Here is a 27,618-nt window from a genome sequence, read left to right as displayed (position 1 = left end):
TGCTGCCTCCTTGCCCCACTCTGCTAAGTTACATTAATCCTCTCCTTGGGGTCAATAGAAGGGAATGTCTTTGTCCTACAGTCCAGGTCGTCAACCCCAAGCAGTTTATATCAGGACCCCTGGCAGACACGCTGGAGGCTCGGCCAATCACAGGACAGGGCCTGAGCCTCAGCTGACAGTGCCTGGCTGGGACACTGTGGAGTATGGGCCCCCACTGCACCAGGCAGAAGAAAGGTGTCACCTTCCCGGACAGGCTGTGAGAGCTGAGGGGCAGAGCCCCACAGATGCTCGTGCAGTGGCTGGTATCTGAGTGTGAGTGTGGGGCCCCTGGTAGCCCACAGTGGCAGCCGAAGCAGCGGCTCACAGAGGAGTAGGACGTGAGAGGTGAGGCTAGCCCAGGTCTCGCTGACATTCCTACCAGGGACTGGTGAGAAGTCTGGTCCACAGCAGCCACAGAGTCATTTGTGGCCGAGTCCAAGTCATCAAATGCCAGCTCAATGTTCTCCTAGGAGGTAAAGCAGACCAATAATGAGTGCAGGGCCACGTGTGGGTGTGCGCCTCTATGAGTGGGGGAGGCAGGGCTGCAAAGGACGGCAAGTCCAACCTCCCATGTGGTGCAGGGAGTCCCTCCACTGCCCGAAGTGACAAGCTGCTCATGACTTCCAAGGGTAACACACTGTATTTTTGGAAAGCTGAAGTTCTCATAATCTCTTGCATCAGCCGATTAAGTAATACAGAAGAAGCCTCCTTTCAATTTCATACCATCATCCTGGCAACACGTGGAAACAACTGTCATGTTCTTCCTGAGTCTCCTCTCCCCAGGAAAAGTATCACCCTCGCTTTATCCAACTTATCTCCACATAAGGAAAGATTTCCAGGTCTCCTCCCAGCCAGGACACCCTTTTCGAGAGGGGTCTCAAATACTCAACTACCATCCTAACAGATCAGCAGAGAGGGAGGCACGGGGAGGGGAGGCGGGGCCCAGGCACTTGGAGGCAGGAACGGCACCCTGGCAATTTACAGGCTCTAGGAGGGTGCTTCGAAGGAGGGCATGGAGGGGTTCCAGGGACCCTGATGCACCACCAGCTTTGTGGAGAGCAAATTCTCCACTAGGTGAGAATGTTGTCAAGGCTAGCGTGGCTTTCTTCATGGTAGCCTGCCCTACTTCCTCCAGGGTGTACTTTTATCTTGCTTTTTCCTCTTTTACTGGCCCTAACCTCACTCCACAGAGCCAGTTTTTCCCTCACTCTTCACTTTTACTTTTTCAAGTAAACTTGGCCACTACTTAAAAAAAAAATGCAGGTGAGATCAAAGGATAGGACAAGATTCCCACTACAGAGAGCAAGGGAGGGTGGAGATGGAAAGGGAAGAGACAACTGGGAAGGAGCAGCCAGCAGGGAAGACGGCACCTTCCCAAGCCCACAGAAGCCCTCCCTGGGGATGCCACAGCCAGAAGGTAAAGCCAGGGTTGGGCTGGGGCAGGGGCAGGGGCAGGGTAGGAGCTACCTCCTTGTATCTCTCCAACTCCTGCACAAAGGTGCGTTCGTGGAACAGCCTCTGCAGCCGGTCCTGGGTGTAGTTGTGGCACAGCTCCTCAAAGGAGGCTCCACGCGCTGACCCAGCCAGCTCGGGGTTCTGGAATCCCGGAGTGTCCACAATCATCATGGAGCAGAGCGAGTGTTGGCTGGACTTGAGAGCCCTTCACAGGGAAAGCCTGGATCAGCACTGGCCAGAGTAGGAAGCAGGCTACAGAGTGGGCCCCCTTGGTCTGCCCCTGGTATGCAGCAAATGCCCATCTCTGTCCAGAAGCCTAGGCCCCTGGTAGTTCAGAGGCTTGTTCAGAGCCCACCTCGTTCACAGCCCATGGGGACAGTGAAGCCTCTACTGGTGGACGATGGCCTCACCTCAGCCAACACAGCCACAAAGGCATCCGCCACACTTTTGCCAAAGGAGGAAATTGGGGGTCCCTGGGCTCAGCCTGGCACTCACCTGTTTACCAGGGAGATGAGAAGTGTAAACAGTTCACTGTAGAGGCCAGATGCCATTCCCTCTAAGTACTCCAATGCACTCAATTTGGAGCCTGCAGGGCAAGGGGGTCAGTTCTACTTCCTGTCCCATGGGCCATCCCACTTGCCCAAGAATGCTCCCTACATACTGGCGCCAGTCAACATGAAACCCTGGGGCTGGGCCTCTCCCACCGACAGGACTGTCTATTCACTCCAGCAGTCCCTCCCACCTCCAGGTCGGGAACAAGCCCCAGGTGAGGCCTCCCAGTCACATCCACCAGTTAAGCGGCTGAGGGTACCTGTACCATCTCCCAGGCTGCTCTCCTCGGGCCCTTGGAGGAAGGAGGTGGAGCGCTGCAGGGTGCCACCCTTGTGCTGATGCTTGAAGATCGCAGAGGACAGCTCCTCCAGGCTGCAGCCCAGAAGGTATGCGGCCTTCTGGGCCCACTCGTGACGGGCAAACTGCTTGCGGCCAGCTGTGAAACAGAAAAAGGGATCTGGCATTCCGAGTCTTTCTCCTTAGGCCAACTGATGACCGCTGTTCCTTTCGCATCCCTCACTCCCATAGGCCTGGGGATGGCCCTTCTTCTGAAGTCAAAAACCAGCCCTCATGACACCAAATGGACTCGATGGGAACAGGGACATTTAGCACTTTCTGGGTCCCTTGGGGGCAAAAACAATGAGCTGGTCCTAAAAGGGAGGTAATTCCACAGGCTGCCACCAGAGGGCACTGAGTCAGCTGCAAAAATCTCTTCAGGGATTTCCCCCTCGCCTGGGTTGGGGAAAGACAAGTTAGGATGAGCACAGGAGCCACGTGTGTCTTCAGGGGACTCCGCATGAGGGAGTACTGACGTCTGCTCCTTCCCTGGATGCATCAGGACACCCCTCTCTCCCCCCTCTTACCCCAGGGGAAACCAGATACCTAGATGGCTCAACAATGGGGAGGCAACAGAGCCGCCTGAAAAAGGGAGCAGCCCACACAGACATATGCTCCTCAGCCAACACGTGTCTAATCACAGCAATTAGGGAAAGCTAACAAGAAAACAAGGTTTTACCTTCAGCAGCTTCTGTAAGGCAAAGGACCAGCATGCAGCATGCAAAGAAAAACAGTGTGTTAGCAAACAGTCATCAATTGAGCCACTAGGCCTGCAGGAAGGGACTGCAGGGGGTGGGGGCTCAGGAGGATGAGCAGGCCGCATTCAGCCCCGGAGGTACAAAAACACACTCTCTCAAAGAGGTATGTTCGCGGATGACAACACACGGGCACACCCAGAAAGAGCACTACAAAGATGTTCTACCACATGTGTACACACAGGTGTGCACACGCATGTGCATGTACATGCGCCCGTGAGCGCGCGCACGCGCACACACACACACACACACACACACACACACACAGCCCTGGAAAATACTGGAAGCTCTGAGGGGACAACACTGTTCAACACTCAGAATGCGCCACCTACAGTCACAGCTGAGGAGGGCCAGAGGAAACAGGGACCTCTACCCCTAGCTTCAAAGAACTTCCTACAAGACACAGCCACATGCCTGCCTGCCCACTCTCCTGCCCACTCTCCTGTCCACTCTCCTGCCCACGTGGCCTGAGGATGGCCGCTTCCTCCTGGCACAGCTGCCACCTGCTGGCATCACAAGGGGCCGGTAACCCAGACGCCTGTCCCCCATGCACCCACAGCCACCAGCGCTTTCCCGCTCCTGCTGCGTAGCCAGGGGCCCTTCCCACCCCCCGGAAGAGAGCCAAAGCCGAGGCATTATCCAGAGCCAGCATCACAGCCTTTCCCTAAACTACAGGAGAAAGGCTGAAGAGGTGCTCAAATCACTGCTTTCCAGGGCAGTCTCTGAGGAAGGCAACAGCTCTCCTGTGACAGACAGCCCTAGCCATCCACAAGCCCGCAGCCCAAGTGCAGAAACTGCAGCTCAGCCGTCAACAGGTGCCTACTGCCCCCTCGTGGCCTCCACCTTGATGTGCAAGAGCAAGAGCAGTGACTATCAAACCAGTGGAAGAGAAGACTGAAGAAAACTGGCCTCCCAGAGCCTCCTGGAGCCAGCCTGCCCTGCCCCACCTAAGGCCCAGGGACAGCACCCCAAGAGGTCCCAGGACCCAGATGCAGAATACAGTGGAGAGGCAGCTATTCCGGAGACCCCAAGAAGCCCCACAGCAAGCAGACTCCTCTTCCACCGTCAAACCCTAGGGTTTCTCCCCAGACCAGTCCTCCGCTGACAGAATGAGCCCAGCCCCCAGAGAGCCCAGGGAAGCACCAAGACAGGATGAGGCAGCCCCTACACCCCGAGGCGGGTCGGGGTCAGTTACCCGCTTCCTCCTCAAGGGCCTCTGTCAGGAAGGGAACAAGAAGAAGAGTTACTCCAAGGGCTGCTCCGAGGGAGGGCCTTCCCTACCCGAGCCCCAGCCTCTGTCCCCAGCCACCCATTCCTCACAGTGCTCCCAGTCCTGGCAGCTAAGGCCAGGCCTCAGGCCATTACTGGGGGTGATGTTCCTCTGGCCTTGTGCTCTCATGAGGGGGCGTGAGAAGGGGCACACGTAAGAGGGTTATCTGTTAGCAGCGGAGTGTGTGCAGGGCAAGAACAAACTGGGAATGGCAGGGGTCCCTACCAGATCTCCTGTCTGACAAGGCAGGTTGTTGGGACCCAGCTGTGGTTACCTTTGGTGGCTCCTGCGGCCCCCAGGTGGTAGATGGCAGCCAGGATGAGCCAGCAGGCCTTCTGTTCATCGGAGGAGATGCCTAAGACCTTCATGGCTGTCTGCAGCTTACTGAACTGCTGTGCTGCCTTCTGCTTCTCTTCAGGCTGCAGGGATGGACAGACATGCTGGCTCCAGACCTGAGAGGGTCTGTCCTTCCCACCATGTCCCCATAGAGCTGGACCCTCAGGGAGGGCAGGATTTGGGCACAGCCACCCATGGGGCACCATATGCCAACTAAGGCTTCTCCTATCGCCAAGGTCCAGGGTTGCCAACCCAGTCCTCACAGACCCCTCACCTTGGCCAGTGGCACAATCCCAAACACATTGTTCTCTGCCAAATGGTTCAAGTGAAGCTCTGTCCTAGGGGTGCAAAGAGGCATTAGCATGGAGCTTGATCCTCAGATGAAGCCCCCCCACCCGGCCCTCCACCCCAGGGTGGAGACAGGTCCCGAGCTTCCAGATCCCAAGTGCCATCTGCCCATCATTCCAATTGTCAGGCCACTGTGTCACCTTTCCTATCTGGCCTAGATGCCTGGGCAGAGCACCAGCTGCCCTGCGACAGGTCACCACAGAGGCCTGGGAGAGAGTCCAGTCAGGCCCCCTAGAGAGGAGCAGGAGACCTGCCTGAAGGGTGAGGGAACCCAGACAGCCTGCTTCAGTTTGGAGAGGAGCTACAGAGGGTAATGCTAAAGCTGCCTGCTCAGCCTTAGGGGTTATTCTTGCCCAGTGAGCAGACAGCCAGACAGTAAGTCTGAAGATCTAAAGGGAAGAGCCCAGCAGGAGTAGCCAATAGGGCATGGAAGGCCAGCTGGGACACTGAAGAGGGTTTGGGCTTTGGCCAAGCTGAGCCCCATACTAGCTATGTGACTGTAGGCAAGTCACCCAACACCTTTGTCCCATAAGCTTTCCACCCCAGACCTGATTTCCTGGGTAATGGAGATCCCCAGGACTCCCTGGAAATACCGAGTCATTTGTGCTGTTTCCATACAGCAAGGTTGCAGTCCCCATGGCCAGGGAGTTCCTGACAGGCAGGACCTACATCTCCCCCCACCTTGGCCTTCCCAGGGCTCAGCTCAAAGCGTGGCACACAGCAGCAATGCCCACACAGCACAGTGGGCAAGCAGGTGGCAAAGCCTCGGAGCCCAGTTGGCAGGCTGGAGTCTAGAGCTCCCTCAATGTTTCCTCTGTCCCACCTCACCTGAGGGTGCCATCCCCACAGGCCAGCAGGTAGTAGAAGATGTTGAACGTGGCCTCACTGGCTGGGCGTCGGGCCACACGCAGCTTTTCCAGAAGCATAGTCTGTGGCACAAAATGAGGTATGGAAGGAGCTAGTGCTGGATCAAATTCCTCCCACCCTCTAGCAGCAAGAACCAGGCCCCTGACCCTCCAGGCCCTGGGAACAAGCTGCTGCATCTGCTTTGCAGCAAGGTGCTCAGCCAATAGTCAGAACCGCCCCTCCTTCCAGATCGAACAGGAGCCAGAAACCAGGGCCATGGAAGGAGACCCTGGTACCAGTCTTCTTAGGGAGATGGAAACTTGTGGTAAAAAAGTTCATGTAACATAGAAGACGATTAGCCTTGGCTGGGCCTCACGTCATCCTCTGCTGGGTGAAATCACCCCCGAGAAGGCCCTGAATGTGGATCTCAGAAAGTGGGTATAGCTGGGGGCCCAGCAGTAGGGTGGTGACAGCCCCTAGGTCAGGAGGGAAGAAGGACTTGGATGGGAGGCCTGGAGGGCAGAATGGCAGCAGCTCTAGGCAGCGTAAGCCAGGCCTGCCTGTGCCTTGGTCAGGACAGAATCCTTGGCCAGTGAAGAACTGGGGCCAGACTGATTTCTATAGCATAAAACCAGGCGCACATCTCCCACTGCCCTGATACCTGGGCAACACCCTCTCACCTGAATGGAGGCTGAGGCCACCTGGCCAGCTTGGTCAAAGTCCAGGGAGAGGATCTGGGAGAAACGGGTAGCACTGCCATTCATGATGGTAGGGCTGTTCCCAAAGGCTTCCAGGAGGGTGTACAGAGCCTGCCACTTCTCTGCTGCAGAACACAGGCCCCAGGGACATCAGAAAAGGCGAGTACAGCTCACCCCAGCTGTGGGCCTCAGCGGTGTGAAGGCTTGAGGCCACTTCGACCAGAACTACCCAGGGACAGATGAATCCCAAGGGGATAGAGGGGATAGGGAAAAACAGCACTGGCACCGAGGAAGGCGCAGCCCTCCCCCAACTCTTCTCACCCCATTCTCAGTTGCCCCTGCCTCACCAGAAAACACCTTGTTCCCACTGGTGCCTGCAATGGTGGCCAGGTATTGCACCAGATGCTGGCAGCTGGTGGTCTTGCCACTGCCGCTACTGCCCAGAAGGACGATGGACTGGTCCTGGCGGCTCATCAGCATTGCTCTGTATGCTGTCTGGGCCACAGCATAGATGTGGGGTGCCATGTCCTCCCGCCGACACCCTTTGAACATGTGCATCACCTTCAGCAGAAAAGGGATGGAGGGAAGGGCAGGCTGTTAGCTAGACCACCCAGACATACCTCACCCCCAGGGTCCACATCTTTCTGAATTTTCACTCCTGAGGTGGCCATGGATTATGAGGCCAAAGCCATACATAGAAATGCAGATACTAGCTAGGTCCTGGACTCTACTACAGGTTGCAGGAGCTCCTTCTGCACCACCCCCAACCCTGCTGAAATGATTCCTTCTCTGAAGTTCAACTATGGTAATGGACAAGAGCCCAGTGGCCACCAAAGACGAAAGGCAGAGAGCCAGGGGAGATGGGGTGGGTGGCAGGGGGTGGGTTCATGAGGCAGCACAGTAGTCAGAGGGACTGCACCTTCTCTGAGTACACAGATGGGGCCCCTCGGGGGCTGAGGACGAGCAGGCTGGGGCCAGCATAGGTGTGCAGCAGGCTAGCACCGTAGCGCTGGCGCAGTGTGTGCAGGACGCTGGGCTCATTGAGGTACACCAGTGAGGCCAGATCTTCTAGCCGGTCGCAGGAGGGTGCATTAGCCTGGGCAGAAAGACAGGCAGGGGGCAATGAAGAGCTGATCCTGTCGCTGCCATAGAGGACAGGCCCGCCTTGCCCATTACCCTCCCAACCCTTCAGCAGCCTCCTGCTAACCTTCTCTACATCATCCTCATCGACGTCCAAGATGGCTCCATCGTGGTCCAGCTTCACACGCACCTTCCCCTCAGGTAAGCTGAGCTCCTCTGATTTGAGCTGGCTGGCTACAGTACAGGCACAGACAGTTGGACACAGGGCTGGGAAGCCTCTGTTACTCTGTCTGGGCCCCTTTTGGTTCCACTTTCTTCTCGGTGGATCACCAGCCTCTCTTTGCTTACTCCCCAACCCTCAGCCAACCCAGAGCTCCTACTGAAGAGTTCCAGATGTCTGCACCTAACCTGCTGACTCACTGCTATAGTTTGTGTCTGGATGTCCCCCAAAAGCATCATGTAGTCATGGGGCAGGCTTCTAGAGTTTATGATTGATTCACGGTCCAATGTTGGAATTATGGATGTGAGTGCTACACCTGCCCTGGGGTGGGTAGTTTGCATACAGTGTAAGGGAGGAAAAGAGGCTGCTTGCCACTGCTCCTCCCTTTTGCTCTTGTTGCTTTGCTGTTCTGCTGCAGTGAACTGTTGCCCTCTGCCATGCGCCACCTGCCTTGGTGCCCGCCAAGTATGGACTGAAACTTCCACAAACTGTGAACTAAATAAACCTTTCCTTCCTTAATTTTGGGCATCAGGTATTTTGTCTCAGCAATGAGAGAAAAGTAACCAAGACACTCACCCAGGGAGAAGCCATCTTTATGGACCAGCCACACCTTCTCAGTCTCATACCAGGCCTCCTCAGCTGCAATCTGCTCTTCGGTCTTGGCCTGTCAGAGGGCAAGAATACAGAGTGAGACCCTGCGCTGGAAGACAGACCAGGACAGCAGAAGAGAGGGGACAAGTGGGAGAAGGACTTCAAGATGAGCCACTGGGCAGGGGAAATAGTTAAGTGGCAGACATGGAACACAGGGATATCAGAAGTGTCAGGGAAGGAAGGTACAGAAGCCAGGAGGTAGCGGTCGTTCTGAGGAGCTCTAAGGACAAGGACACCGAGGCTAGTGAGCATGCCGGTATTGCAGGTTTGGAAGGGGCGGGACAGCAACACAGGAAACATGTGCCCAGGGGTGAGCAGGCCCCGGGAAAGCAAGTCACCAGGTTATACCTCCCTGAGCTGCCCTCTGCCCTCTTCTCCCTGCCAAACCTGTGGGATTAGTATCCTGAGTCCAAGCCCTACACCCTGGGCCACCACCATGGGCTCTTTCATGCCAAATGATGGGAAAGGCTACTTCCTCCAGAACTCAGGAGAAATGTGTTGTCCTAGGACTTCGTGGGAGAATGATAGGTGGGTCCTGAGCCCTGGCCTCAGGCCTGGTCTGCAGAAGATGTTCTACTTGGGTAAGAGCATAGTACCCAGGTGTAACCTACACATCACATGGCAGTCTCCCCGATCCTACTCCATGTCACAGTCAGCAAAGGCCCTGCTTGGAAAGTGGCAGTTACACAGACCTAGTAGACACCTCAGTGCAACACAAAGGCAAGAGGCGGCACGGCAGAGATCTAGTGGGTGGGAAACAGCACTGTTTGGTCAAACACAGAGAAAGACTTAATGTATGATATATATGGCCACAGGAATGGATGTGAAGGAGCCAGGATCCCCCCGGGCCTGTAAGTGGTCACCATGCAGAAATAAGATTAAGCACTGTCAGGGTATGGAGGTGTCAAGCCTGGTGCCCCTAAGCAGGACACTGAGCTGGGAAGCATCATGCCTGGGGGAGTTGGGATAACAGAAAGGCCAGCTCCCACAGGCCTACCAGGTTCCTTTGTTGTGTGTGGGTGAAATGGCAGCAAAGTCACCCAGTGGTCCCTAGAGAGGGCCTGGTCACCCCAGAGGCAGGGACCAGCCCTCAGGCTAGCACTGGGCCCACAGTGATCTGAAGGTTCCTAACTGGGAGGTACAAATAGTCTCCGAGAGTCCCTCATTCAAGGTGTCCCTTCCTCATGAGATCCAAGGCCAAGATACTGCCTTGTGCTACTGACATCCTAGGTGAGGGATCAGGAGAAGATATAAGCACATAATAAATACTATATGTTGTTTGTCGTAGTTCTTGGAGTTAAAAGAAGACCTGGGTCCTGCTCCCAGACTGAATTCTGGCTTTGGATAAAAAAACTTTGGACAGAAGTTTTCCCTAGCTATGGAATGAGAGGGCTGGACCACATCAATGTGTCCTAGACTCTTGGTGCCACAGACCAGGGAAATTATCCTTCAATAAGATAGGAAGCTATCAGTGTTTTGTTTTTGTTTTTTGGGTTGTAGGTTTTTTGTTTTGTTTTGTTTTGTTAAGTTTATTTGAGACAAGGTTTCACTATGTACTTCAGGCTGGCCTTGAACTCACTGTCATCTTCCTTCCCCAGCCTCCTGAGTTCTGGGATGACAGGCGTGCGCTACCACATCTCACCTGCTGTCAGTGAGTGTTCTGATTTGTGATGGCAAGGACACTTTAAAAGGCTAGTTTTTTATATTTGAAGAAATGTAACTTCATAAAAAAATTATTAATTTTTTTTTCAAATTACATTGAGAATGGTAAAATCTTTGACTTGAATGGGCATGATCTACGGGCCCTTTGTTGGGGGTGACATCAAAGGGTCATGGCCTGTCACTAATGCCTTTTGAGCTAATCCCACATTAGCCAGGAGACAGACTGCCTTGTCTTCAGATTCTGGGTCAGGAATCAGCCTTTTGGGCTGTCTCTATCCAGAGTGAGAGGGCTAAAACACCTAGAACTCAACTGGCCCTTGGGCTCCAATAACTAAAAACTGAGTGCCACAAAGGCCAGTCTTGATTGGTGATGCCCAAGGGCCTGGCACAGAACCGCACCACTGTAGGTCCTGGCACCGCCTACCCCTGGGTCCCCCCAACCCAACACAGGGTGGGAGGCTAGAGAGGAAAGAGGCCTTACACTCCAGCAAGAGGCCCGAGCACAGACGCCAGCCCAGGTACAGGCCAGGGGTGGGAGGTGGTCACCAGAAGAAGCGGAGGGCTCCTGAGGAGGGCAGGAGCACCCTACCTGGCTGAGGGCAGGAGAGGCGGGCTCAGGGTCCAGCTATCAGCAGCAAGGGGAAAAAAGAGAGAAAAGAAGAGGGGTGAAGACGAGCAGACCACTGGCACATTCCCTTTAACTAGCACCCTTGGGCTGGTACTTCCCAGTTGCCCAAGGTACAGCGTGGGGGTCAGAGATGTTTAGCACCACGCCTGAATGAGGCTCCCTATTCCATGTGTCTGCCAGGCCAGGCCACCTCACTACAATCAGGCCTTGGGACCCTCCTGCTTTATTTCTGGGGCTGTCTTCAACCCGCCTCCCTTTGTGGCCATCAGATACCAGCACAGAGCTGTCCTCTACCTCTGAACACAAGGCCCAGGATGCCACTCCCTATGCTAAAGGCTGCCTTTCAGAGCTGTCAGCATGAATGTCTCACAGAATGAGGCTATTGGCAGCCTAAGCCTAGGACCCCTCCTCAGCCCCTACAGCAACCCTGCCTCACTTCTCCCACTCCCAGGCATGCACGTTGATCCCATGGCAAGCAGAGGTATTGCCCCATCCAAGTCCAACGTGGGGGTCACCTGCCAACTGTCCAACAGGCAGGGAACTGTGGCAGACCCTGGGATTAGCTTTGACCACCCTGTCTCTTTTAAGTCTGGTTACTTAAAACCTTCTAAGGCATTTTCAGGTCAGGCCTTGGATACTGTGTGTTAGAAGTAAGGAGAGCTGGGGATCAAAAATGGGAGTGTTGACTCCCTGCCACGCTACCCCCTATGCCCCCCCAGGCCCTGCACCAAAACACGTCCTCAAGGTGGAAGAACAGGGCCAGAGAAGGGGACCAGATCCCTCAGCCCATGAGTACAGGGACAATCCTCCGGAGGCCTCCTCTTCATTTCAAGTGGAGAGCCAGTGAGGGCCACCAGGGGGCCCCCCTTCCACAGTGAGACACTACACATAGTCTGGCTGCCAGCCCAAGGAAGAGGAGAGCCAGGGACTGGGGACCCAATCAGGAGAGAGGTGGCATTACAGGAGCTGTGAAGATCCTCTCAAGTCGCTGGTGGGCCTCCTCTGTGGAGCTCAGCTGGACCTCGGAGGCAGCTCCTGTCTAAAGGTTAAACCACTATTAGTCCTGGCCCTAGGGGATGCGGGGCACTGCATGCCAAGCTCCCGGCCCAGGAAGCCACTGGGACCCAACGGGAAAGTGGAGTAGGTCAGAGAGACAGGTCAGGCGCCAATTTAAGTTTTTAAACTATCAAATGATAAAAAGAACAGATGCTCACAAGGGCTTGGATCATTTCTTCCTATTGTCCTAACCATCACTAGAAACACATGGCTCTGTTATGCAGTTTATCTTTTTGGCCCCTGACCCAGCCCAGGTGACACGTGACTAAACTCCAGGTCAAGACATAGCTCAGCTCCGGACCCCACTCTAGGGAGAGGCAGAGGGACAAGAAGCTATAGAGGAAGAACAGCAGCCCAGGACAGGCACATGATGCTTCCTGCCTACCTACAGTTTTTCCTGAGGGACTGAAGTTTAGCTCCTGCTCTGCCCACTGGGCCAGAATGTCCCTGCCTACGCCTCCCTGTACGCCAGAAACAGCTACTACACTGGTTTATAGAATGGGCCAGGAAGGTGAGGAGGGCTGCAGCTGGCTTTTCTCTTAAGTCCTGCAGTGCCCGGGAAAAATGAAAGCAAGGGGCCCTCTAGAAACCCCACGTTCCAGGAGAAGGCAGTGGCCAAAGGCCTTACAACCCTGAGGCTGTGCCCCTAGCACCCTCCCGATTCCTCCCCTCCTAACTGTAAAAAGACTGCAAAAGCAAGGGAAGGGCCCCTGATATCCCTATGAGGCCTCAGGAGGGTCTGAAGAATAGGGAAGCTTGAAAAGAATCAGCTCCAACTCAAGAACCAGCCAAGCAGGCATCAGCTTCCCAGGGGAACGGGCTGGACTGACCTTCCATGATCCTCCCCCTGCCTCAGCCGCCTGCTCCACTAAAGTGTACTTTCTAGGAAGGTGAGGTAGCTTCAGATCTCAAAGGGCTGACTATGCCCATGTGCCATCTGGGCACAGGGCTCCTCAAGAGTCTTGCTGCCAGAGGAGTCATGCTGGCCACGGTGGCATCAATAACAACTGTCTGTACTTGTTATCAGTACTACAGTATATTGGCACCCTGTGTCAAGGACAGCAATTGGCACATTACCTGCATCATTTCTTCAGAGGAACCCCTCAAAGCAAGTGAGGGGTTCACTACCTCTCATTTTCAATTCCAATATCCAAAAATTCCCCCCAAACAGAAGATTTTTCTTAACTATTCTGGTAGCAAAATCTATTGATCCTCTATCCTCCTGTAGTGCAAATCAATATTCATGGGTTTCTTTTGGAAATATTCACACATTTGTTACAGGTCGCAGCTTATTACATATACTGTATGACACTCTCAAGTACAAAAATTACTAATTTCCAAAATACCCCTGGCCCCCAGAGCTTTGGTGAAGGGATTTGTATTCTCTTGACTTGATGGACAGGGGCTTGAACATGGCACAATCCTGAAGTCCAAAGTGGGTAAGTGGCTGGGGGTGGTGTGTGAGCCCAGGTCACCTAATTTGAGAACCTAATTTCTGCTCAGTACTGATCTGCTAAGAATCCAATCCTCAACGTGGGATCTGGAGCCTCAAGCTGGCCCATGTGGCTGGTGACCCAGACCTGACTCCCACAGCAAGGTCTGCAGCATGCTAGTTAGCAGTTCCCACCCCAGCTGCCAGAGCCCAGGATATCGCAGGTTCCCATATTTAGTCCAGGAAAGCCATGCAGGCCCTGCTTGGACATGTGGATGTCAACCAGCCTGTCATGCAGGGCTCTCTGAGTCCTGGGGAAGCTTGCTACAACAGCGCCTGGCCCTCAAGCGAGAATGGGCATGGGAAGTTAGTGGCAAACACAGATACCTCCTGCGGCACGCCAGGGGCTGGTAACTTGGCCTGCTGCTCTCCAGTGAGGTTCACCTTCGGGCCAGTGGAGCCTGTGTCTGCCAGTTCTTGTGGTGGGGCTGGGGAACACTGCTTCTCTGGGGTTTCAGGCTTGACTGGAGAGCCTGCTTTCTTTGGGGAGTCCAGGTATGGGCAGCCTGGTTTCAAGAGGCCTGGCTCCTGGCCAGAAGGCTTCTCCCCCTTCCCAGGAGTCTGCTTTCCATGGGGCTTGTGGTCCTTGCCTCGGCCCCGAGACATGAGACTCCGCAGGCCCACTGACAGCTCATCCTTGGCTGTCTCCTTCTTTGCTTCAGGCTTCGGCAGGGTAGGGGGAAGAGGAGGAGGAGGTGGTGGCTTGAGACCAGAGGCTGCCTTTTCTCCCCTCTTGCCTCTAGCTGGGTGCTCAGGAGACTTGACCCCTCGGCCTACAGGCTCCTTGGCACTCCCAGTCTCCTCACCAGGCAGGACCTTGCTCACCACCTTCCTTACTACACTCGCCACCCGCTTCCGGGACAGGCCCTGGGTCTCCTCGCTTGGGCCTTCTGCTGAAGCGGCCCCCAGGCCATTCATGGCAAATGTGGGTGCAGGGCTCTTGGCTGTCTGGGAAGTCTCTGAGGGTACTGGGCTGGTGGCAGGCTGAGGACTCCTAGGTGGGCCACCACGGTCCTTAGAGCTGCCTTCTAGCTATAGTCACATAAATAAATACAGGAAGGCATTAGCATCAAACTCACATCCCTTTCCACCCCATGCAAAGGAAGTAAAAGAGTGACCCCAAGCCCTGGGACAAGTCTTCCATTTACCCACCAAACAACACACAGTTCTAAGAGGCTACCCCAGGAAATTCTCCCTCTTCCAGGTAGGACAATGGCACTGGCAAGTTCCGCTTCTCTTTCCCACATAGCTTAATCAGGTACAGCTATCACCTGCTATCTATCCCCAGGCTGAGCATAGAATTGGGAGGTCCTAGCACAGAGGGCCCTAACTACTGGGTCCTCCTGCCTTCCTTTCCCTCTTCTGGCTTTGCTGCCATTCTCCTAACTGAGGATGATGGCCCCATGATAGTAATTGCTAACTGTTATACTTCTGTATGCCAGGCATTTTTCTAAGCACTTTATGTGTAATTTTTACACACACACCCCAAAAAGAAAAAGAAAACAAAACAACACAACACCACACCTGGGCTACTCCGAGGCCCCTCTTTCATGTCACTCAAATATACCCCTTTGAAATCACAGCCTATTTACAGATCCAGAGGAAGCCACATTGCCCGGCTAATCGAATTGTCCAAGGAAATAGGGGCAGCCAGGACAGCTCCCATCTGGGGTAATGAAGCATGAAGGATCTGTGATCCAGATCGCTCCAAAGCCATGGGCACGCCTGCCTCTGCACGAACTGCAGCCCACTTCTCACTCTGGCCCTGGCTACCCAGGAGCTGTCTGTCTCCTCCTGCCTTAGAAGAATCGAGCTTTATTTAGGGTCTCTAGCCCGAAGCGGTGGGGGCTGGGAACAGTGGGCAGCTGAAGCCAGCCTCAAGGTTGCTGCACCAAGCAGCTGACGGGGTCTTGAAGAGACAGCAGCAGCTGCAGTGAAATCCCTCTGTGCTCTTGTCTTGTGCCACCCAGAGCAGGCTGAAGAGGCCCAACAGCTAAGTGCACCTTTTGGTACTCCCTGACCTGAGAGTTTGCCCGCCTGACTCCCTCCAGTCTACAGGGTTTGGGAAACCAGAAAGGTAGGCAACAAAAGGGGGATGAAGGGAAGTTAGAGGGCAAGGCCTAAATATCTTGGCTTTCCCACTTTTTTTCATACACCCTAGGCTGATGGCACACATACTGTACTATATGCCACTGTATGGCATTCCCTCTAGTCATGCCGCACCAGGAAGGGGCCCCTGGGTCCCCACCCTCTCCATGGAATGGATCATAAGCTAGTCTACAGCTGGCAGGGGAGGCAGCCAACCCACCCTGACATACATACACACGGGGAGCCTTGGAGAAGCACTTACAGCCCCTTCCTCCTTAGCAGGAGGGCCAGGCTTTGGCAGAGTTTTGTCCTCCTCTTTAACCTGAGGGAGTAGACAAAGAAGTCAGTGGCAGGTCAGTCCTGTGAGACCCAGAACTAAAAGCCCAGAAAGAAAACATTATGAGGGCTTCTCTCTCCCTAGGAGACAGAATTCTTGAGTTTTCAGCAGTACTGGAGCCAGGGACAACTCAAAAATGAAGAGTCTCTAGGGAGGTAAAAGCCCAGCACCCTAGTACTCAGTGACCAGCCACCATGCCCGATGGAGCTGTAGGAAGAGGTCCACCCATTAGCGACATTGTGGTCTTAGTTTTGCATAGTAGATAGAATGATCCTAATTCAACTTATACTAAACTACAAGAATCATTCCTGGCTTAGACAGGTAGTGGTTTGAAAAGGCCCCTGACCTACTCCCTGAAGAAGGGATTGGGGTACCAGCTGGGCCCACAGAATTCAGTGTACGATGAATGGGTGGCCCCCAGCAGTCTTGCTTCTAGATCCCATGTGATTTCTCTCTAGTTCAGAGCAGAGTGCCCTTTCTGCCAGACCACAGAATTCTGGTTTGAGGCAGGAAGTGAGGCAGAGACAGGGATTCAGAAGGCCAGATATTTTCCAATCGCAGAGTCACAAAACTGCAGCTGTGGGAGGGAACACCAAGACTAGGCCACAGGATCAAGGAATGAAAGTGTCTGAGCTCTGTATACTCTTCTGGCCAGTGGTTTGTGCTAGAGCTCGGGAGGCAGCTGGCCTGAGTCAGAGGAGAGGTGCAGAGTCAGGGAAAAGCACAGATACCACAACTGTCTGGAAGAAAGACAGACAATGTGGAAGTTTTGACGGTACTTTCAGTTCAGAGACTAACTCAGAGTGGACTCTGAGGGGCTAGGGCCCACGTTTCGGAGAGTCTTCTCCCCTGGCCTCTCCGCATCTTCCCAGTCCTGGGGAATTTAATTTCTCTTCTTTCCTCAGTCACCCAGGCCTGTCACCAATCCTATCCCACCTCCAGCATATTCTTTCCCCCCACAATGTGGGTAGGAGCCTAGGGAAAAAGTCCTTGCTTCCTAATGGCAAAGATCCTTAGAAACATCAAGAATCAATTATTTACTTAAGGGACTCTCCATTTTTAAACAAGGTCCCAGGTCAATTGTTTTATTTTTTGAGACAGGGGTCTCACTGTGTATCCCAGCTGGCCTTGGACTCACTGTGTAGCCTAGGCCAGCCTCCAACTCAGTCATCCTCCTGCCTCAGTTTCCTGAGTGCTGCGATTATAGACGTGCAGCACCATACCCAGCTCCCTGGTCAATTCTGAGCTGCAGTTAGCACCAGCCAGCCTGATGGCTGTTGCAGTTTTAAAGCTGAATCTTGATCACAGAGTTAAGTTCAATGGACTCAAGCTTCAAAGTTAGTTCAGAGGATCCCACTACTTTAGAAATTGGGGTTGGGGCTGTGGAAGGGAAGGGAGGGGCTGGTGGAGAGGGAATGAGTGGCTAGGTCAGCAACTGCTGCTCCCACTAAGGGCTATCACCCCGTCCCAGAGATCACACCATGCATACCCTCCCGCCCCCCTGCACACAGGTTAGAGGACAGCAAGAGTCTGCAAACCACACACACACACACACACACACACACACACACACACACACACATTACTACAACAGTGCTGTTAGCTTGGGTTCAGGCATGGCCCAGATTCCAGTTAATTCTGCGTCCTTCACCAGCTCCACATCTGTCCTCCCTCCAGTGACTTAGGTTTGGGATCTCAAACGTCTGATCCAAGGTGAAGCATTGGGGAGAACACTGGTTGCTCCCCAAAGTGTCTGGGATACTGGGCCCAGCTCTGAGATCAGCTCTGGATTTAGCCTCAGGCTGACTCACTGCCCCCTCCCCCAACATAAAGGGCTCTAGCTGCTGTAGGTCATTGCCCAGCCCGGGCCTCTACGCACACACAAAGGCACGCCCAAGTCCGGCAGCCTGAATCACTCTCTGGACCCAGGCACCAACTGGCCTCATTCCCCACCTCAGGCCCTTTCTCCGCTGTACTTCGGCCCCAGACTCTGGGAGAGCCAGTTCCAGAGGCCTCAGAGCCAAGCCTTGCTTAGCAGCCCCTCCACACCACCGGGTGCACAGTCCCGGGGTGAGTCTGAGCAACAGCAATGGAAGGATGTGGCGGGGTTAACTTGGAGAGGCATCAGTGGGACAAAAGGCAGCTCAGCTTGCTAGAGGTAGAGCTCAGGGGCGGGCGATGACTCAGCGCAGGAGCCCACCAAGACAGGAGAGGTCCCCAGCCCCCGGGGGCATCCTCTCCACACCTCCAAATGCAAATGCACGCCCCAGCCCTTCTCTAGCTCCCCAAGCTCCCTGTGCCACAAGCTGGTCTCTCGCCTCAGACAAGCCATGCCAAGCACACGGGAAAAAGACTGTGAAATCCAACTTTCCTTTTGCTCCCAGAAGGCGAACCTCGACGAAAAGGCCATGGTGCTGAAGGCAGCCCGCACCCTGGGTCAGGGAGGAAGTGGGGGCGGGGTCTCTCAGGGACTCGAAGTCTTCCTAAAGGCCAGGACCTGCCAGGACAAACGCTGTGGGCAACAAGAGGGGAGAGGGGATGGAGTGGAGGAGCAGGGATTACAAAACTGAAAAGGTAAAAAAAAAAAAAAAAAAACAACCAAAACCCACAAAACTCAAAGGTCACACAAGGAGTCAAGAATAAACAGAGGAAAGTGAAGGTAAGGAGGGTACAGAACAGAGAACTTTCTACCAGTGGAAGCTGTGTGCCCTCAGGCCAGTCCACCTCTCTTGGCTTCACTGGAAGTTAAGGGACAGACTAGTTTAGAAGATGGCGAAAGCCCTTTCCAGGCCGGGCACCCGGAATCTGAGTGGGGAGAGCCGCTGGAGCCCTTGATACCCTGGAGGAAGAGTAAGGAAACTGCTCCAGGAACCTGGCAATCCTTCCCTCTACAACCCTCAACTGGCCCACGGGGCAAGAGCCTGGAGAACTGCAAAGCTTCCCCACCCACGGCTTAGAAGGCACATGCGGTCCTCCTACAAATCAGCAGTCAGAACTGTCCCCAGCAGGAGCAAAGGCGTCACCCAAACAAGCAGTTCAACTCAGTGGAATTTAAGAAGTGGTCTGTTCTTATACCTGCTTAGAATGGGCAAGTAGTTAAAAATTAGAGAAATTTTTATTTTCAATTTTTTTTTTGCAGCGCTGGAGATTAAACCCATGGCCTCAACCATGCTAGGCAAGCTTTCCACTACGGAGCTATGCCCCCAGCCCTCAAATATTTTTAATTGGCTTTGCTGAGTTCTGTCCTACTACTCAGTAACTTCAGGGACTGGAAGCTGGCTTGTTGGATTAACTCACTTGCTCTTTGATCTCTTGTTCCAGGTTTCCTACTCGTCCAGGCAGCTCCCCTCTGGTCCAGGACACAGACCACTGACATCAGCCATTCCTCTGCATCTGTTCCTTCGGAGCATCTCTCTGAACCCGTGTGGGCTTCTCCCAGAGGAGAACTGCCTGGATAGCTTCCCTTTCTTCCTTGTCGCTGGATTCTAACTAAGCTTTACTCAGGATCACGAACAAACTAGCTTTGTCCAATGCAAAACAGGCAAGGAATTCAGGCCTCAAAGGTGGTGGCAATTTCTCTGTTACAGCCACTGAAGCTGAAAACTAATGGCTCTGTGAAGAACGGGTACCATAGCCAAGGCCTCTCTTCCCTGACCTGTTCCTTCTCTAGAGGTTTCAGCCATTTCCAATAAGAACATTAATTATTATATATAGAATGCCTACGGTGAGATGGGCCCTCTATAAGGTATTTAACATAGGTATTTCTAATACAAATATTACAACCATCCCATGACATAGAAATTATTAGTATTCCTACTTTACTGATGAGGAAAAAGTCTAGGAAGGAGATTTTTACTAAAGTGGTGAATTTGGATTTGGGTGCAAGTCGGTCTGACTCCAAGGCCTGTGTCGCTTCCTTAGCAGCCCATCTTTTCTGATATGATAGGCAAGCACCAGAGGCCCAGTCACCCTTAGTAGCCAAATCTGGTAGGTACACTTCATTAGCACTGAGGCCCAGGAGATCCAGCGTGAGCCAAAGCATGGGCTAACAATGTGGTGCTCACCAGTGTCCAACTTTTCCAAATTGAGTTTCTGGACTTGCTAAGGGAGACCCCACCATGACCCTGGCACTCTGGGGCTCTAGCCAACTCCTCCCTCTGAGGTGCTTCTGACCTCTTCACTTGAGAGAAGGGAAGAGAAATCAACACTCACTGAATACTTACTATGAGCCAGGCACAGGAGCAGGCCCTTCATACTGTCTCTCATTTAATCCTTACTTTCTAGATAAGGAAACAGAAAGGGTAAGATGCCCACAGCCCCACAGCTAATAAGTGGCAGAGCTGGGATTCACAACCAGGATGGATCCTGGTGAGCTGCACGGGTGATTACATCATTCCCAGACTGTGATTTCCTCACAGGCAAGACTATCTTACCATCATATTGTAGGCACTTAAATTTTTGCCGCATAACAGGGCTAGAACAGGGGCTCTTTGCCCAAACCTCATTCCTAGCTGGTACCTTCCCCCAGTGTAAACTAGAGAGAAAAACATTTGCCTATCCTGATTCCCAGAAGAGTGCTACAACCAAAGGAAGGGTAATCTTTAAATTTAGCAACAGAAATAGATAGTAAACTCAATGCCATCGGATTAGGGGGAGGACAAGGACACTTTGAAATTGCTTAGCGGTTCTTTGTGGAACAATAATAGCTACAAAATGTATCATTCTCTGACCTAGTCATTCAATCTTCAGGAATGTACATCCAATTGGTTGACTAAAGACGTAAAGAAAACCCATACACCCACGTAAATATTTTTTAGTTACATTTCATATAACAGCCCCAAATTGGAAAAGGCCAAAGTGCCTAGAATCAGCTGATGGTTAGGTAAACTACTGAGCTTTGGTCCAACATATGGCTACACTGCCATTTAAACTGACAAATATGTGGACAGTGTAACCATATGGAAAACTCCACATATAATAATATCAATTAAAAAAACTAGAATCTAAATAGGATACAAATGGTTGTCATAATAATCTTGTAAATGGTATGAATTAGACAACAGAGAAACTTGGTATTTATTTTGTTATGCATTTGTTACTTACTGCTTATTTTTATTGCAGAGATGGCTAAGTAGTCAATAAAAAGGAAAAAGTACAGGCGATAATAGCTAGAAGCATTTGTTCTCAAAGAGGAGAAATCTAAGAAATATGCTGAGGAATCATCCATCTACCCGAAGTCTTCTGTCACTCAGGGCGCAGGGCCAGGATGCTGGCACCAGCACTGACCACCCCCCGTTAATGTACCTTTCTCTGTGCCTCCTACTGGAGGAAACAGGGACACAAATGTCTTCTGAAGAATTTAATTCTGCCCACTGGGCAGCCCCTCAGGCCTCAAATCCCAGCCTGCATACATGGAGGCCCCAAGGGTCTAAACCAGACATCTGGAAGCTGCATGCCCCCCAGGAGTGGTGGGTAACCCTAAGAGACAGTACTTAGAGGGAACCAAGATGTCACCTGTGGCCAAGACCACTTCCCAGTTTTCCCCTCGACCAATAAAAGCAACACTTGGGCCTTTTCATTATGAGGAGAGAGGCAGATGATTCCCCATTCACATTCTGAGGGCTTGAAGGCAGCTCTCAGGAGACCCTTTCTCTGCCAAGCCCAACCTAGTATGATACTAATTTGCCTAAGGAATGTGGTCAGGGGAGGAATGAAGGAGAAGAGAAGAAATAACAGAAATGCCAGCAATAACAAAGTTGTTTTATTTGTTTGTTTTGTAGTGCTGAGGATTGAAGCCAGGGCTATGAAGCTGGGCATGGTGGCACATGCCTGGGATCCCAGCACTAGGGAGGCTGAGGCAGGAGGATCTCTGTGAGTTCGAGACCAGCCTGGGCTACATAACTGAGTTCAAGGCCAGCCTGCAGCCTGCACTACATAGGAAGACCCTGTCTAAAACAAAAAAAACAATAAAAATAATTGTACCACTGAGGTGGGCACAATGGTTCATGCCTGTGATCCTAGCACTTGGGAGGCTGAGGCAGGAGAAGTGCTGTGAGTCTGAGGCCAGCCGGCGCTACATGTGAGTTCAAGGCCAGCCTGAACTACATAGTGAGACCCTGTCTCAAAAAAAAAAAAAAAAAAAAAGGAAGTGTACCATTGAACTAACCCCCCTCAACTCCACCAGTTCGTCTTTATTGAGCACTTACTATGTACCAGGCTCTGTGCTGAATCCTTTTTGTGTGTGTGTGCTGCATCCTTATATGCATTACCCCCTTGATTTTCATAGTGTACCTCTGAAACAGACACCACTATGAGTCCTTCTTTACACATGAGCAATAGAAGGTTTAGAAGGTCAAGTGACTTGTCCAAGGCCTCACAGCAGCGAGGGGCAGATCTGGGGCTCACACCAGGTCTGTCCTCTAGTGAGAGCCTCTCAGGCTCACTTTAAGGGAAGGAGGTCAGCCCTGCCCCACTGTCTTGTTCACCTGCCTGTGGTCCTTACACACATCAGCTGCCAGAACAATAACGTGGGTAGAAAGAGTTTCCTAGACAGTGTGCCCACCATTCTCCCCATGACCTGAGCACACTCTCCACTGAGCTGCTGAGAGGAAGCGGGAGGTCTGCAGGGAATGATGCGAAGGCCACGGCGCCAGCCAGAGGAGGGGGAGAAGAGGCTAGCAGGGACACCCTGGCCTTTTTGGTCCAGCCTTCAGCCAGAACCCTCCCCCACCAGGCAAAACAGAAAGCAGCAGAGTGGCCCTGGTCGCTTCTGCCCAGCCCAGAGGAAGCAGGTGCACTGGAATGGCTTCCTGCTGCCACTGCAGTTGCAGAAGGCCCAGGGTTTCCTCCTCCAACGGCTGGGCCTGCTGGAGGCCTCTCCTCCCCGGAGACATGCACTGCCCTTCTGTGGGGCACTTTGCCATCTGCCTGGCTGTAACTGCCTATGGTCCTGACTCTGTGGACCCGGTCCTGGTGGCCCAGAGAGCAGGATGGGGTGGGGAGTAAGACCAGGAAGTGCCACCTCTCAGGGTGAGGTGCTCCCTCAGGCCTCGCCCCCACTCTGCTCACACATACTTCAATACTGCTGCCAGCCTGGAGGCAGGGGCAGGGCAGTCCCTGGGCACAGAGATACAAATGTTGATGGGCACATCTTAGATTCCTGATACACCTCCGCACCAGGCCAACCCACACACTCTGCCAACTGCTGACTCGACTGAAAACCTTACCCTTGGTGGCACGGGTAACGGGATAGACTGGGAGGCCGCTGTCTCTCCTCACTTGCTTTTTTAAGGAACTTACTACTTGAGAGTAATCTCTGTTAAAAAGGAGACTTACAGACAGTCAGGGAGTCCCTGAGATGCTATCTCTGCCCCTTTCCTATGTGGGCATAGGAATGGAAGAAGCTATGCTGGGTCTCCTCTTCGGAACAGTGAGAAGGAAGGGTTCCTGTTAACGACAAGGGTCATCTCCTTTCTCCTGTCTCGCCAGGACGAAGTGAGGGAGAGGGCTACACCAGCAACCCAAACCAGGGACAAGACGTACAAAGGCCAGGAGTGCCGGGGTCCCGGCTTTGGAAGAAACCCAGGTTCTAAGGAACCATGTACCAGAGCACTAATGGTTTGTGGGAAAGGGTATCAGAGCTTGTGGGTGGCAGACAGTCCCAGGACCTGAGCATTAGAAGATAGTGCCCCCTCCAAAGCTCTCACACTCCTAAGTCAGGCTCAAGATGTCGCTCACCTCTGAGGGGTTTTGAGGCTGCCTAGGCTTGGTAATGCCCTTCCTCCTACTACCAGGAGCCCCAAGGAGCCCCACCCCTCCCTCCCCACCTACTTTAGCCACATCTAGGGAAACAACAAAAGGCCCCTCCTTTCTTAAATGAGGACACAGCATAAAAAGCCTGGGACATTTCCGGGGTGGGGGGGTCAGAGGAACACTCACCCGCATGGCCTGGCCTGGAGCAGCCACAGCAAGGAGTCTCCTCTCACTGCTGCTCCGTTAGCAGCTCAAAATAGCACGGGCTGCGGCACCGCCCCTGGTCCCCTCCTTCTCCTCAGGCCCCTCCCAACGCAGCTGCCCAACCCTGGCCGATCCAGCAGAGAGAGCAGAGCCCTGAGGACTGCGGGTACCAGGTATGTAGAACAAGAGGGAATGTGGCAGGAAGGAGAAGACTCGTACAGCACAGGCCAGGAATGAGGGGCAGGCCGTGCTGGAGGGTTAGAGACAAGGGACAGGGAGGGTGGCACTTTCAGACACACACCCAGGCTCCTGGACAGCTGAGCTGATATGGCCCCTAAAAATAGCAGAGGAATTTGAGACCTGCAGCCCCCGGCCCCACAGGCCAAGATCAAGCCAAACACACGCACATTCACACACATACACACCCCCCACACCCCACACCCCAGCATGCATGAACACTCAATCACAGCACAGCGTTCCTAAGAACACACAAATCATAGGCCTACCACTGCCATCTAATCACTGCAGCAGAGGCCAAGACTAACGTCACATCCAACACAGCACACAGGGCCCGCTGCACGCTGTGCCCACACAGCAGTCCTGTGAAGTCCAGCGGGCGCAGAGACTACAAGATCAGTCTGAAGTCCACTGTTACCACCTTACTGTAATAAATATGCGGGGACACCCAGAGGATTTCTCTCTGTCTACACCCTTCTCCCACACACGGCAGCCAGTGGCTGCGCAGGCACACAGCAAGGTGGGGTGGGCGGGGCGGGGTAGGTGGGACTTAGCCTTGCAGACAGGAAGCTGTGGGTGTCTGACAGTAAGCAACGGTTTGGAGTGAAGAGCCAGTGCTCCTCAAGAGAAATCTGGCCTGGTTCTAGTTAGCAGCACTGGATGCCCAGATCAGGGCTGGGGTCCCTGAGGGGTGCGGGGCTGGAATGGGACTTGGGAGCAGGATGGAAAAGACAGGATCTGCAAGTCTCAGTTGTCAGTTATGCAGGGCAAAAAAAAAAAAAGGGAAAAGTCATTATCTCCTTTTTCCTCGCCAGGAAAAGACAAACAAACAAACAAACAGGCGGGCTGTTAGCAGAGGGGCAGAGGTACCTGCCACCTACCTTGAAGAAACCCAGGCTTGTTGCCCCTGGCCAGTTCTAAAAGCTACTGAGTGGCAACGAGTATGACTTTCTGCAGGAAGACACCGGAAAGCGCTGCCTAAGAGACCAAACACTGCTACCAGACACTGCAGTTAGCTACTCACACTATCACACGTAGGTTATTAGGACACGGCGCATTTGCCTCTGCTTTCCAGGGAGTGTTACATCTTTCCAAGGAGGTCATTTGGTCTCTGTCGGGTATGTGCAGTGTCATAAGTTTCTGCCTTCCCTGGGCCTTCTTAGGAGAGTGGTATCAACTGCAACTGCTTACTGAAAGCCCCTAAAGGACTTTAAAAGTACGGATCCCACCTTTTTCCTTCACAATTTCTGATTTAATTGGTAGAAGCAGGAGGCCTGGGCACTGGGCATTTTATTTATTTATTTATTTATTTTTACTGGGCATTTTAAAAACTCGCCAGGTGATTCTTACTTGCAGCCAAGCCTGAGAATTGCTTGACTGTAAGGGCCACACAAGGCCCAGCACAGGTGTGCTCACTCCTTATATGAATTCGGTGGATGAATGAATGAATGAATGAATGAATGAATGAATGAATGACTTAGCTGCATGACCATAGGCAGGTGACTTACATTTCTATAAGATAATGATTATGTCTATTCTGACTCTTACCCAATCAATATGAAGCAAATATGGAACTGTTGTAAAAGAGCTTTGGTTGTCAAAGTGTAGTCTCTAGCAGTATCGGCATCACCTGAGGACTTTAGAAATGCAAACTCAGGGCTTCAGCCCAGATCTGCTGAATCTAGAACTCCACATGGAGCCCAGCATCTGTGGCTCAACCAGGCTTCAAGGTGATTCTGATGCGCGTGAAGTCTGGGAACCAAAGCTTGCAAAGAATTGTTCTTAGTGTACCACCCGGAGGGTGAGACCTTGAGAGCCAGAATGCCTGGTTCAACTACGGCTCTTCCTCATAAAACTACACAACTTAACCTCTCATCAGTTTCTTCATCTGTAAAATGGGGAAACTAACAGTATCTTTCACACAGGACTGGCTCTAGTTAAGGGATAAAAGACTTAGTGGATATAAAGCTCTGAAAATGCTGTTTGGCACATTAGCTTTCAGTAAATTTTAACTATTACTGTCTATTCTAGATCATGGGAGGGGGCACCTTAGACAAAATTTCCAGATAACTGATGTCTACCTAATTTTGCCTAAGGGGCAAAATATTTTCTATTTCAAATAATTTTCGAAATTCCATTATTATTTACCAAGAGACAAATGTTTTGTACTCTTTACTTTTTTTGTTTTTGCTTTTTGAGACAGGGTCTTGCTATACAGTTCAGGCTGGCTTTGAACTCACTATGCAGCCCAGTCTGGCCTCAAACTCAAGGCAATCCTCCTGCCTCAGCCTCCTGAGTGCTTGGATTACAGGCATGCATCACCATGCCCAGCAATTCTACTTAAAGATCTCAAACTCAGCTTCTCCTGGTGCACCCAGTCCACTGTCACACCATCCTGTAACAAAAGTCATGCTGTCGCCATTGAGACGACTCCTGACTTTCCAGCCTGGCTACAACAACCTGGCTTTTACCCCATCAATGCTGAAAGACTCTCAGAGTCACCAGCCCCTTCCTAGGCACCGCAGCTGACCCGAAATCTCTGATGTGGAAGGCCAGGAGCCTTTTTTCACTGTGTGTTTGCTTTTTCATTCTTTCGTCCATTACCAATCAGGCCATCAGCTGTCACTTGCCTGACAGTCTCAAGCAGTCCCACTTTCTTCTAATATGTTATTTGTGCCAAGAGCTGAAAAAGCAGACAATCAGGCCTCAGAGAAGAGTGTCCGAAAAAGAACAAGTGGGTGTCAGCGAACCTGTTAGGTTCTCCAACGAGTGAAGGGCCTGGGCTTTCCCACAAGGACTTAGCGTCTGCTAGTGTAGCTGCTAAGAGCCTTCCAGGCCCACTGTCATCCAGCAGTGCTTCGGGAGATGACTTCCGAGTGACCGAAGTGTCACTTTAACCTGCTGTCTTGTTCTGAGTACTAGTAACCCTGTGCCCTCCATACCTCTTCTCTATGTACATGACTAACTCCTGCCACTTCTGTCTCACATGTCAGTTACCAAGGGAGATCATCTCAAACCAGTTTCACTTCCCCTGGGGGAAAAGGCAAGCTCTTGTCAGAGGGGGAAACCCAAGGCCCCAGAAGGCCATTCAGCTTCACACCTGCCCACAACCAGCTGCTCAAAGGTGAGTGCTGTCTTGGTGTGGCTCACATCTTCCCTGAGCCTAAGAGTGACTCTGGGGGCCATGTGGGCAATCCCCAGCCGGCCAGGCCCCTCCAGGCCCCTCCGCAGCACTCTGTGTGCCCACTTCTCCTGGCTCTCACTCCTCTGTCCTCCCTCAGGCAGAACTCTTCATCTTCTCCGCTTACACCACCACCAGAGCTTTTGCTCCCCCTTTTCCCCCATCTCGCCCACACCTCCCCATCCCTGGAGGCCCATCTTGAGTCCATCTTCTTTATGAAGCCTACCCAAGGCTCACCCCAAAATGCCGTGCAGACATCAGGAAGTAGGCAGCTGGACACACTTGGGACTGAATCACAGCTTGGCCTCTTTCTTGCTGTCTCTACCTCTCAAGAGTCTCCACTATTTTTTTTGTGTGGGGGGGGGCTTGTCTTTTTTTTTTTTTTTTTTTTTTTT

The 27,618-nt window shown here is 52.7% G+C and overlaps 1 protein-coding gene and 1 long non-coding RNA gene across 25 annotated transcripts in view; one reads left to right on the top strand and one right to left on the bottom strand.

Moving 5' to 3' along the window:
* Positions 1–27,618, bottom strand: part of Myo18a (myosin XVIIIA) — a 94,741-nt gene that overhangs the window by 37,744 nt on the left and 29,379 nt on the right. For 5 of the 24 annotated variants that reach the window (XM_013503427.1, XM_013503429.1, XM_013503428.1 and 2 more), the window contains exons 3-16: positions 10,730–10,873; positions 8,512–8,599; positions 7,843–7,949; positions 7,555–7,731; positions 6,983–7,196; positions 6,618–6,760; positions 5,920–6,020; positions 5,018–5,081; positions 4,682–4,826; positions 3,062–3,073; positions 2,306–2,482; positions 1,990–2,080; positions 1,507–1,699; positions 419–505 (exon numbers count right to left, since the gene is read on the bottom strand). In XM_013503427.1, coding sequence (XP_013358881.1) covers positions 419–505; positions 1,507–1,699; positions 1,990–2,080; positions 2,306–2,482; positions 3,062–3,073; positions 4,682–4,826; positions 5,018–5,081; positions 5,920–6,020; positions 6,618–6,760; positions 6,983–7,196; positions 7,555–7,731; positions 7,843–7,949; positions 8,512–8,599; positions 10,730–10,873 — 1,743 coding nt within the window. Of the gene's footprint in view, positions 1–418; positions 506–1,506; positions 1,700–1,989; positions 2,081–2,305; positions 2,483–3,061; positions 3,074–4,332; positions 4,354–4,681; positions 4,827–5,017; positions 5,082–5,919; positions 6,021–6,617; positions 6,761–6,982; positions 7,197–7,554; positions 7,732–7,842; positions 7,950–8,511; positions 8,600–10,729; positions 10,874–11,837; positions 11,916–13,751; positions 14,457–15,774; positions 15,835–17,430; positions 17,448–18,220; positions 18,362–23,787; positions 23,875–27,618 lie in introns of those variants that run through there. The other 19 variants (XM_005402685.2, XM_005402695.2, XM_005402694.2 and 16 more) reach the window with 15 other exon arrangements.
* Positions 23,911–27,618, top strand: part of LOC102015720 — a 10,284-nt gene continuing 6,576 nt past the window's right edge. The window contains exon 1 of the long non-coding RNA XR_263776.2: positions 23,911–23,978. This is a non-coding gene — a long non-coding RNA (uncharacterized LOC102015720). The remainder of the gene's footprint in view (positions 23,979–27,618) is intronic.

Source organism: Chinchilla lanigera, unplaced genomic scaffold, assembly GCF_000276665.1.
Source record: "Chinchilla lanigera isolate Chin_1 unplaced genomic scaffold, ChiLan1.0 scaffold00080, whole genome shotgun sequence".
NCBI classification, from domain to species: Eukaryota; Metazoa; Chordata; class Mammalia; order Rodentia; family Chinchillidae; genus Chinchilla; species Chinchilla lanigera.
Note: the sequence above shows the minus strand (reverse complement) of the source record. Positions and strands in the feature narration are given on the sequence as shown.